Source organism: Pholis gunnellus (assembly GCF_910591455.1).
Source record: "Pholis gunnellus genome assembly, chromosome: 8".
Taxonomy (NCBI): domain Eukaryota; kingdom Metazoa; phylum Chordata; class Actinopteri; order Perciformes; family Pholidae; genus Pholis; species Pholis gunnellus.
In genome coordinates this window covers 1,554,973-1,568,130 of record NC_136534.1, presented here as the reverse complement: position 1 = coordinate 1,568,130, position 13,158 = coordinate 1,554,973, and the positions used below count along the sequence as shown (strand labels likewise).

Sequence of the window (13,158 nt, the reverse complement as noted above, 5' to 3'; positions counted from 1 at the left end):
GGTGTCGCCTCTGCTCGTCCACTGTCGGTCCCGCTGCGGTCACTCAGTGTCCAGGTGTCTCATAACCGTCTCCACACATAGAACTAGATTTGTCCCTCTGGTCGACCTAAAATCCACAGCTGTTGGCGCGTGAACACACTCCCATATTTCCAGGGTTCCGGTGGTTTGCGACGATCGGGAAGCGGCTAATTCCTGGCTTTCTGAGGGTTCTTGTGGCACTCTGGTCAGCCCATTGGGGGCCTCACTGCTCACTTGGATCCATCACACCTGGTGTTGAGAGCCGCTGGGGTCATTGGGCCCTGGAGGAGGACACGTGGGATAGAGACATTATCTGGGTGAGCCATCACTTGGTCCGTCTATAAAACACGATACGAAGTCACTACGTAGCCTACAACTACCAAGGACACTTGTTTGAATCCCACTACAGAATGTAGTGGCGCTACTTTTAAAATTCACATTTTACTACATGCTTGTTCGCTTACCTCCGCGCAGAAGGCCGACAGTTTGCTAAACTGATGCCCGTTGGGCTTCAAAGTGTCCCGGCAGAATGTCCAAAAAGCCCAGCATTCGCAAATCCTCCATCCTGTGTGCTTCTCTGGACAGCAGAGCATCCAGAACCACCTCAGTGCTGCGGGCTCGAAGACCCGCCCACTGCAGGCAACACTTCCCCTATTGGACGATTGGATAACCTATTGACCTATCTATTGGCTAGTCCGTATAATGACGCCCTTCAGAAGGAACGGGGATTGGCTGGTGAAAACATTCACCTCTGGCACAAACTGGAATGAAAAATCCCCCAGAGTCCGTTCACTCTACGTAGATCTCCTCAAAAAATATGTATTTTGAAAGATTTAAAGGCTATCAAAAAAAGTACATATTTAGTAAAGATTGCTTTAAAGCCATTTAACAATCTGTGGGGATTCTCTTTCACTTGGCACACTTTGCCCTGACTAGAATTATATATTTTCATTTTCACAATGTGTCCAATATTATTACCGTTTCATCCAACAACAAGTTTACAATTGTTAACGGTGGCAAGCAGTGTGTTTAAATATGTAGTACAGAAATGTCAATTTTACCAGCAGATTGAAACAATTTTCCACAAGAAAGTGTCGACATATATTGTGTGGATGATGTGCCAAATTTGAATGGAGTTATGATTATTATATTCTGTGGAGGCAGAGGCGTCCTAAACCTGCAGAAGATCCAGAACATGCACAGTTCAGCGTTGCCGCTGGTGCTGATGTGTTATTTCTTCAGTGTGTATTTATGGCCTATATGACACATAATACAGAACTACAGCACGTGCTCTAGGCCTAAAATCAAAGTAGAAATTGTTTTCCACTTTTTTTTATGTTAAGCTTATTGTCTAAGACGTTGTTTATATTAGCAGTTGGAGTTGGAAAATGATAAATAATATATATGTATATAGAAATATATATTTATATATATATATATATGATGACTGATGATGACTACGATGATATGATGATGATGGCAGAGCGGGCACACGTCGGCAGGACTCTCCCCGGTTGTGTCAGGACCAGAGCGGCCGGTCGGTAATGGGATCCAGCCTGCGGTGAGGAAATCATCCGGGGTGCTGTAGGTGCACGGAATGGTTTAACCTCTGCTTCAACTCCACATGTAGGACTGGTGATTAGACTGCGACTAATATGGAAAATATGACGATCCAAAATAGTCCCGATGATGAAGGACCGAGCCTAGTCCAGATCACAACAAGCGGTTCAACGTGGGCTTCAGCGCTATTCTCCTAATCTGATCGAAGCACTACAGAACCCGTACTCCTAAAATCCAATACACACATATGATAGACACTGTGACAGTGTAGCCAGTGGGATAATTATTGTGAATTAAAATACTCGACATTCCCTTTTGGACCGCAGCACAATATCTGATGGGATTACAGATAATGTACCAGGAATGATAATTATTGTGTTCTATTCGGTTCTCAGATGTGTGAATTTGACACTTTTCTTGATCTTAGATAAAACATTTTGGGATTTCGGATTTTGGATTGGACGAAATACATTTAATGACGTCACCTTGTAGGATATTCTGATGGGCTTTTTTCTGATTTTTTTTATAGACCGATATTAATAGAGGGGGGGGGGGGGGGGGGGGGGGTCAGACACAGTTTGTCTAACAACATCAGGGTGAACACGTGTTTGTTTAGATCTGTCTAACTAACAGAAATTACATTTTAGAAATACCAAGGTCATAAATTCAGATGGTTCTCCTGAGATTCAACCCACAGATAAATCTTTGACTGACCACTGAATAAAAACTTTCTGGGAATAAAAAAAACATGACATTTCACAATTCATTATATTCGTTGTTTGTAAATATTATCTCCAAACCCCCTGTAACACTGTCATGGCTTACTGGGACACTTGAATAGAGCAAAGTCAGTGTTAATGTTGTTAATAATACCTGTGCTTTCCCTATTATGACAAGACAAAATGTCTGCTGTGAAAAAATTTGAAGTAATGTGAACTTTATGGAGTGTGGTCATATGATGCAATCCATTGTACCCGAAAAAAAAGTGCAACGGAACGGCCACTGGCAGATTAAAAAGGATCAAATCCATGCAGCACAACCAGAGATACTCTCCGTTCTTCTTCCTTGTCGAAACCGACATAACCCACAATACACCTCCACCACTGACAGGTTGGTTGATTCTGCAGGTGCGTCATGCTAGTACTGGCTAATGTAAGGTGGAGCCACTCTCCCTGTCTGAAGGGGCACTTTTGTTTCTAACTCCATGCTTCCAGATCCTTCTCCTTATGCAACTTGTCGTCTTCAGCCCCAAACCACGCTGACTCAATCACCTGAGGACATTTTTCAAACTTCCCACAGCTCCCTCTGGAGACACCAAAGGCTTTATAGTACTTTTCTGTAAACACGCGTTGATGTTGAACATTTGTGAAGTTTTCTTTAACCATACAGATGCAGCCATGCGTGATTATTGTCGAAATAAGTACATCAAATGTTGAACATAATCCAAGTTATTACAGAATGGATGAACATGATCTGCTCCAGTGTTAACATGGTTGTGATCGATATTTTGATATTAACAATGTATAAAATGACAACGTGAAAACGATGTGACAGTGGTCGCTCGTAGTGATGAACCTACAGAACTTATCATCTCGTTTAGCTGTCCGGCACACACATTTACTGTTTGGATTCCCTCTAACCGCTCTCATGACTTCATTCTCAGATGTTCAGCTAAACCAATGTACACTATCTGCTCAGCAGCAAACAGCAGACACAGATGGTGAACAGAGAGGAGCATGTAGAAGCTAAAGGGACAGATATTCTTATCAGGAGTTGGTGGAGACCAAAACTAGAGCTAAAAAAGAGATACAAGATGATGATGGTGATGATCTGCTCTGCATCAAGGCTTCTATCTGCACCTTCCCTGCTGGCCTACACACATTAACACGTTGTTATCATTTCTACCATGGATTTAGTCCAGTTTGATCCGTCAGTCTGCTGCCGAAGCGAGGGCAGCAAAGGTACTGTGTGCTGTCATCTGTTGGCTTAACCCTTTCCATCTCGTCCCATACTGATACTTGGTCAGGACCCTTGGCCTCACTTTTTAAAGCATTGGGTATCCCAGTGCCTCAAACTACGGTCCCAGTGAACACCTGGATGACCCTGTGAACTCAAACAAAAACACGAAGGAAAAGATCATGGATTGGGTTAAAATAACTACATTTGTAAAGTGAAAGTGAAACTTAATGTTGTGAACACTATGACAACAGCGTCTCCTACAGACGCTAAAGGGTGACTTGTGCGTTGGTTCTGAGGGGCGGAACAAAGCGTTTCAGGGAGTGAGACCGGGCTGAAAAAGGCTCTAAAAGAGCCAGTGCTCCTTTCTTCACCGTGGTATATAAATTAAGCTGATTTGACTTGACTTTGTTAAGCTGCTTTGCTCTGCTGTGTGTGTAAGTTCATCAGAGTCAGTCCTTGTAACTGTTCACATGCTTGGTGAAAACAGCTGATTCTGATAGAGCACACAGTTGTATTCAATACAGTACCTACAGTATGATGTCACAGTGAAGTCATCGCTTCGTCCTTTCATCCTAGTAGATATTTCTGTCAAATGTTTGTCATAATTTGCGAATTCATTCTTGAGTTATGGCCACAAACGCGTTTTGTGAGCTCAGTGACCTACGACCAAGAAACTTGGATCATCAAATTCAAATCAGTTCATCCTTGAGTCCAAGAGGATGTTTGAGCCAAATTTGAAGAGATTCCCTCAAGCTGCTCCTGAGATATTGCGCTCCTGAGAATGGACAGATGGACGGACGTGTAGACGTGTGGAGGAAAAAAAAACACGGAACATCTGAGGTGTGCACCCACAAGAAGGATGTGAACTGAACTGTTATTTAGAAACTGATGTGCACATTCAGCAGTAGACTAACTCACTGATACACACTTTCAAAATTCAACCATTTCTGTTTTTCCTCACAAAGCTGAATAACTAGAGAGCTGTTTCAGGGTCAGGAAGACGCAGTCGGGTTTAGCGTCTCATCACATTTCTCTACTACCTCATTGTCCACAGGTTTTCAGCCGGGGACACTTTTGAGTAACATGGTGCGATTTCTAGGGAGATTTATTTGACAACGCAGATGTGCCATTTTAGTGATGCTGGGTGAAGCCCTGTAGTGCTTTCCCACAGCTTTCAAGACTGCTAGAGTCACTCCCCTTCTGAAGAAACCATCACTTGACCCCTCTGATGTCAAAAACGTCAGACCGGTTTCTCTTCTACCCTTTCTATCCAAAACACTTGAACGTGCTGTCTTTAACCAACTGTCTTCCTATCTCCATGAGAACAGCCTCTTGGACCCCCACCAGTCCGGGTTCAAAGTGGGTCACTCGATTGAGACAGCCCTCCTTGCGGTGACGGAGTCCCTTCACGCCGCGAGAGCTAACGCTCTCTCCTCTGTCCTGATTCTCCTGGACCTGTCTGCAGCGTTTGACACTGTGAACCACCAGATCCTCCTCTCCACCCTCGAGGGGATGGGCATCTCAGGCTCTGCACTCTCTCTGTTTGCATCCTACCTGACAGGTCGATCCTACCAGGTGACATGGAGGGGGGCTGTGTCGGAACCACGCTTGCTGACTACGGGGGTTCCACAAGGTTCAGTCCTGGGCTCCCTTCTCTTCTCGCTCTACACAACATCTCTGGGTTCTGTTATTCGCTCACATGACTTCTCCTACCATTGTTATGCTGGTCTTGTCACTTCCCCCCGGTGACACTCATGTGGATGCACGCATAGCTGCGTGCTTGGCTGACATCTCGACATGGATGACGACACACCACCTCAAGCTCAACCTGGACAAAACCGAGCTACTGTTCCTCCCAGGAAAGGGTTGCCCGCACCGAGACCTGTCCATCACCATGGACGATACCGTGGTGACGCCAACTCGGACTGCTAGGAACCTGGGTGTGACCCTGGATGACCAACTGTCGTTCTCAGCAAACATCTCATCGGTTACACGCTCCTGTAGATTCCTGCTCTACAACATCAGGAGGATTCGCCCCTTCCTCACTGAGGAGACAGGTACAGGTGCTAATCCAGGCTCTGGTCATCTCCCGCCTGGACTACTGCAACTCTCTACTTGCCGGAGCCACGGCGTCATCAGACCACTGGAGCTTGTCCAGAAAGCTGCAGCTCGCCTGGTGTTCGATCACCCCAAGTTCTCCCACACAACTTCCTTTCTCAGTTCTCTACACTGGCTCCCTGTAAGAGCTCGCATCCAGTTTCAGACTCTGGTGCTAACCTACAGGGCAGTGAAAGGAACAGCTCCTTCCTATCTCCAGAACATGGTCAAGCCCTACACCCCCGCCCGACCACTTCGCTCTGCTGCCTCGGGGCGATTGGTTGCCCCGTCGCTCAGAGGTCCCTGTGGCCGATCGACCCGGTCACGGCTTTTCTCTGTCTTGGCCCCACAATGGTGGAATGAACTCCCCACTGACGTCAGGACAGCAGAGTCGCTGCCCATCTTTCGGCGCAGGCTGAAAACTCACCTCTTCAAGAAGTGCTACCCTGAGCCTTCCTCTTAGCACTTATTGTATTCGTACTAGCTTGTTGCACTTATTGTATTCCTTTGTTTCTGCACTATACGTTTTTCTCTGGTTTATGCTCTTAAATACTTGCTTAACAAAGGAAGATGTACTTATGACTTCTGGTGACTAATAGTTCCCTTGAATACCTATGTTGAATACACTTATTGTAAGTCGCTTTGGATAAAAGCGTCTGCTAAATGACTGTAATGTAATGTAATGTAGTGGGAAGAAGCACGTTTCATACACCTGCACTGAAATCCACTGCGGCAGAAACCGTCAGATTTGTCCTGTTAACACACTGAAGCCACACTCTCCCTTCTGCTAAAGCAACATGCTGGAGGTTTGATTTTTGGATCAATGTCTCAATGAAGAGTTTAAAACTAACTTCTGATTCTAAATCAGTTCAACGCTCCAAATCCACCAGAACCCTACAAACTGCTTGCAGCTTTCAACCCAAACCTACCACTACGACATGGTGCTATGCATTTACTGCTCACGTCTCATCTATAGACAAGCCTTACTATTTTCACAGCCTGGTCTCACTCCCAGGGCAGCAAGTAGCGATGTCTGGTCACGGACCCTCGGCGTCTTGATACCGACGCAAAAGACATTTTCTAGTGTCTTCTCGTGTTAAAGCGAAGGACATGGTATATACAGCGAGACGTCCTCTGAGGGTGGATGGACAAACAAACAGCACTTTCACCCAGCAGACCGGCGTTCGTGTCCTGTTTGAAACCAAAAACAATGAGTGATTCTCACTGGTGTTACCATGTGTCCCATGATGTTACATCCGTGGCTTATGTTACATTACAAGCATACTCATCTCAAGTCAAAACATGTTTTTCTAACCCTAACTAAGTGGTTGCATAAGAACCATACACAGCCTGGCTCCTCCTCATCATGCTGGTCACCAGCTTGCTCACACACTGCTGTGGGATGCATCCCATTCTTCAAAAAGCATTTGTCGCAAGTCAGCCAACGTGGTTGTGTTGGTCACTCTGGCACAAACAGCACGCCCAAGCTGATCCCACAAGTGTTCAATGGGGTTGAGGTCAGGACTGCTGGCAGGCCATTCCATCCTCTCCACTCCCAAATTATGGAGGTAGTCTCTGATAAACCGCTCTGTTGGCATTGGCAGAGAAGATTTGGCAAATTTTTCATGGGCTCAACCCACATACTCAGCTCTGCTGCTCATCCCACAAATGAATGTTCCTTACAAATGTGGCACCATTTAAAAGGGAAATAAACAGACTTTCCAACAGTATAAGATTTATTACCAAGAAGCATTGTTACAATAAAGAAATAATCTACCAAACACACATTTTCTTACTTTTGGTGCTATGTTTATATATATACTTGTGTATTTTTTGCCAAATACATATTTCTTTTTTGTGGGATGCTTAGGAGGCCTTCTTCTCCTTCTCAGCCAATGAAAGGGCAACATGTGACTTGTTTCATATTGGATGTTGACAGGAATTGATTTTTATAGTAAATCTTGTGGAGCCCAGTTTGTCTGGACAAACTTCAGTGGCATACAAAATAAAGTGAACGTTCCACTGGAATAAGCTCTGTCCTGGTTCAGGGCGGCCCCCTTCAATAGATGTAGTCTCTGGGGGGGTGGAAGCAAGTAGACTGAAGCTGAACCTTCTCCACAAATTAGAAAGACACTTTGCAACTGTGAGCTGTCGGATCATCTGACAGCGTACGAAACCTTCAGTGGTAGAATCTCTGGTAACGGGTTTCATATAGCTGGACAGTCAGCTAACGATTGGCTGGGTGTGAACGTGTTGGTGTAAAAGTTCTCATGCTCTCTTTCTTGTATTCCTCACAGAACTACAGTCAGTTTTTCTGCATACAACCAAGTGGAACAACATCAAAGTCTATGAGTAGAGACGGTCTGAAAGTGTGAGCTTTTATTTCCATTAGTACACTTCATGGTGTTGAGACTAAAAAGACACACAGAAGACACAGTAGTAAAGTACAGATCAGCGGGATGTCACCATGTAGAAACCATTCAGCCTTTAGATGTGATTGGATGACACGTTAGTTCATCTGAAGCTGAGACATGACTTTTAGAGGATTCTCAGGTCCTGTTTTGGCAAAAGAAAGCTTTATTTCACGACCATGTGAAGAGAGAGAGGGACAGCCTTTGAAGGAGACAGCTTATCTATGGGACATAACTATTGTCCATCCGTGATGGTGAAAAATACCTGCGGTGTGGCCGGAAGTCTGCGTTAAATTAGGTTAAATCAATAACATGAAAACATAAAACTTTTTTCCTTTAAAGAATCACAAGATATTCTTCTAGACCATCCATTTCCCACTGATATTAAACGATCAGAGAAACCCATAGTAGGAGAGACATCAATACTTTTTTTTTGACAACAGTAGCTTTAATTGACCAGAATGCAATGCAGAAAGTAAGAGTCACTGTCAATGTTAACCATGACTAACTGAAGTATACATAGATGAGAGTGCTCCACCGATCAGTGACACAGGATGAGGAGGTTTAGTGTTAGGACCGGTCAGTCACTGAGTCGGACACCTCTGTGTTGACCTGAGCCGTGATGCTGGCTGGTGTTACATTCAGGTGGATGTCATACTGCTGGTCCAGACCCAGATAGCTGTCACTCATCAGGTACAGTGTGTAGATACACCTGGAAGCACAAGGCACATGGATCGGTAGTTAGAACTTAAGCGTGGATACACAGGCTGGCAACCTGCACTTTCTGTTTGGTTCCATGTGAAACGTTCTTTCTCTCTGTTCGGTTTAAAGATGAGTCTCTGTATGATACTCTGTATTCTATATGAATCCCACATACGCCGTACTGCTGGCCCAAATACTCACTAAAGCACCGAAGAGGGATGTTTGTTAAAAGCTACAGCGGCCAGCTGTTTTAGGAAATTACAGAATTTGAAACTATACATTTGTGAGCCCTTTATAAAGATGTACATCTTTAGTAGGAACCACTGGGCTGAGAGCCACAGACAGGTTAGAGAAAGTACTGAGAGATGGACTAACAATGTCTCAGTCTTTTCATGGGATTTGGTCACTTCACACAGACCAGATTCTATTTGAATGGAAGGCAGAGCATCTGAAACAACCTTCTATATGTATAATGTCATCCCCTGAGAAGTGAAAATGACCTCGAAAGTAAAACCTCTCACCAAACTTCATGAGTTCTCTGACCAGTAAGGACCAGGTTACAACTCACATTCTTACAAAAATGTGAAAGTATTTGACTGTAAAACTATTTCTGCTACTAATCCAGAATGTTTGTCCTTATAATAATGCAGTTAAACTTTCTGAAGGGAAACTGGAAAACTGAGGTTTTTGCTTTCAATCGCTGTATAATGTTTATGTACCTGCAGGTGGGTAAAGATTTTAACAAATAGATATCACCATGAAACTTCCCCAATGGATAACTTACATTGAGACAATTCTTTGTTGTATTACATGTATCTTATTAAATATGTTCTAATTTGCATGCAGAACAGAGATCTGAATATTGGATGAAGCCAGGTTTTTATTTTGTTGACAAATTAAGAGTCAAAGGTTTTTACAGAGGGAACTTAAGCTTTCTTTGTTTCACTCCATAAATCAGAAAACTCTTGTCAAAAGCATTAGTAACGTAATGCTGCATAAATCAGGCTAGATGAACAAACCCCTCTGTCAGAAGCTTCAGAATATAGAGAGGAATGAAACTGTAAAGTTTGGTGTATGTAAGTATAAAAAAAAGATATCCGGAGGAAATATTCTTTAAAAAGAAGTAATGTATGGAATTCCATACATTTTGAGGAAACTACAGGTGAATAGGGTAAACAAATGTACTCATAGATATCACCATTAAAACCTCTTGCAACGCCCAAAAGGTCTCAATTCTGCTCTGAGGCTCTGTTCCACATGTCGTAGAATGGACTTTTCATACAAAAATATTATTAATGCTTCATACCAAATTAACCAAGAGATTCTGTTCAACCCTATCCTGCAAGCCAGTCTACACACTCCAAACACAATTCTACACAAACTCAAATAAGCAACTAAAAGAATGTCCACAATAATACTCTTTTTTCGCCATGGCTGAGCCAACCACACACTCCAGTAGGCGCTAATAAGAAGAAGCTAAATGCTAACACGGAAAACCGAAATAGCAGAAAACACGGCAATAACACACTGAGGTGTGCACTCAGTGAAGATATCTTCACTATTTATCTAAGTGAAACCACCACAGAGCTGTGAGCAAACAAGCACCAGAACAACAAACCAGCTTCACCGCTAATATTTCATAAACTCCTTACCTTTGTGCTGTTTTGTAAACAAAGGCATATTTCCCCGGGTCCTACTGTTCTATCAACATCCTGTGACGGCTCTGAACTGTTTCCTAAAGACATTGGGATCAATCTAACTTAGGGTAACTAACCTCTGACCTATTTCAGTTTTGTCCAATGGGTGTGACCCATGGGGGCGGATCACGGTTTTCGATTATTTTATTGGCTTAAAATTCTGTCAAACAACTCGAAGATCGCATCATACACTCAAATCTTATGTCACATGCGTAAATCGGCCAATCACAGGCTTTAGTAAGGTTCAAATACATCACGTAAAACTAAAAATTCTGACGAAAATGAGCCATGTTTTACAGGTTTTTATATATCCAAAGCTCTCAAAATGATGCCAAACTGCTGTATTAGATAGACTGAACACTATTAGTGATAAAAGAAGTGAAATATATAGTTATATAGTATAGAAAAGTCCAATAAAACAGCTATTTGTGCTACTTCCAAAATCAGAATTGACGTTGGCTGACCTCAGCTGACCTTGATTTCTCAGGCATACTTCACTTTATCAAAGCCAATTTTTTTTAAAAGGACTGCTGACACGTTGTGCTATGATTTGGGAGAGTTTAGGCCAGCTTCTGCATCATTTCAAATCAATAAAAGTGCTTTTTAGGTTAAAAAAAAAAGTCGAACCTGAACATTTTCAATTTGAGCTGTGTGTAACATTCGTCTATCATTTACCAGTAACATTTACAATGATATGTACACATATTAACAAAGCTCACATTTATTTGTGTTATTTTGCCATTTAAATTATTCAAATAGACCTTGTAGTTAGCGAGATAAGCCCCTTTGCGTAAGGGTAGGACATTTTCGAGCACAGGGCTGAAAATAGGCCTAGGGTTCAAGAGAAACTGCACCAGTTGATTACTTACATTAAGACAATTATTCCTTTTATTACAAGTTTTTTAGAATATTATGTTAAAATGCAAATGAGACAAAGAATTAAAATAAACATGGAAATGTGTCTTTTGGATGTTTTCTTTCCATTCGTGTGGAAGAAGATATATTAAGGAAGAAATCTCAAGATTGCATAACCAACGTTGTCTTTGCGTGTCATGTGTCCCCTTGAACCCTCCTCCTAGTACAGCTGCTTACTTTCCAGTCCTCTCTGGTGTGAAGAAGGCCACCGACACGGCCGTGTGGTGGCGCACGTATCCCACCCGTTTGACAGCCAGCAGCTCCCTGCGATCCACCTCTCCCATGACCAGGAACCAGCCTTCATCCTTCACCTTGGGGAACCTGGAAGCCTGGGCCTTACTCTCCTGCTTCCTCTGGAATAACAGACGCACTTTACAGACACTGTACAGACACAGACACACTCTACAGACACAGACACACTGCACAGACACACTGCACAGACACACTGCACAGACACAGACGCACTCTACAGACACAGACACACTGTACAGACACACTGCACAGACACACTGTACAGACACAGACACACTCTACAGACACAGACACACTGTACAGACACACTGCACAGACACACTGCACAGACACACTGCACAGACACAGACGCACTCTACAGACACAGACACACTGTACAGACACACTGCACAGACACACTGCACAGACACACTGTACAGACACAGACGCACTCTACAGACACAGACACACTGCACAGACACACTGCACAGACACACTGTACAGACACACTGTACAGACAGACACAATCTACAGACACAGACACACTGCACAGACACACTATACAGACACACTGCACAGACACACTGTACAGACACAGACGCACTCTACAGACACAGACACACTGCACAGACACACTGCACAGACACACTGCACAGACACACTGTACAGACACACTGCACAGACACACTGTACAGACACAGACACAATCTACAGACACAGACACACTGCACAGACACACTGCACAGACACACTGTACAGACACACTGCACAGACACACTGCACAGACACACTGCACAGACACACTGTACAGACACAGACACAATCTACAGACACAGACACACTGCACAGACACACTGCACAGACACTGTACAGACAGACACAATCTACAGACACAGACACACTGCACAGACACACTGTACAGACACAGACGCACACTACAGACACAGACACACTGCACAGACACACTGCACAGACACTGTACAGACAGACACAATCTACAGACACAGACACACTGCACAGACACACTGTACAGACACAGACGCACACTACAGACACAGACACACTGCACAGACACACTGCACAGACACTGTACAGACAGACACAATCTACAGACACAGACACACTGCACAGACACACTGCACAGACACACTGCACAGACACACTGCACAGACACACTGTACAGACACACTGCACAGACACTGTACAGACAGACACAATCTACAGACACAGACACACTGCACAGACACACTGCACAGACACACTGCACAGACACACTATACAGACACACTGCACAGACACACTGCACAGACACACTGTACAGACACAGACGCACTCTACAGACACAGACACACTGCACAGACACACTGCACAGACACACTATATAGACGCACTGCACAGACACACTGCACAGACACACTGTACAGACACAGACGCACTCTACAGACACAGACACACTGCACAGACACACTCTACAGACACAGACACACTGTACAGACACATACAGAATTGTACAGACACACTGGGCCACAAAGGCCCTTTGTGACTTTGTGCTGTTTAATGATACATCA

The 13,158-nt window shown here is 43.9% G+C and overlaps 1 protein-coding gene across 1 annotated transcript in view; it reads right to left on the bottom strand.

Annotated features, from left to right (window-relative positions):
• Positions 1-7,413: 7,413 nt before the first annotated feature.
• Positions 7,414-13,158, bottom strand: part of ascc3 (activating signal cointegrator 1 complex subunit 3) — a 193,894-nt gene continuing 188,149 nt past the window's right edge. Inside the window, exons 41-42 of the mRNA XM_079165322.1 lie at positions 11,537-11,712; positions 7,414-8,757 (exon numbers count right to left, since the gene is read on the bottom strand). Of these exons, the coding sequence (XP_079021448.1) occupies positions 8,616-8,757; positions 11,537-11,712 (318 nt within the window). The 3' untranslated portion in view covers positions 7,414-8,615. The remainder of the gene's footprint in view (positions 8,758-11,536; positions 11,713-13,158) is intronic.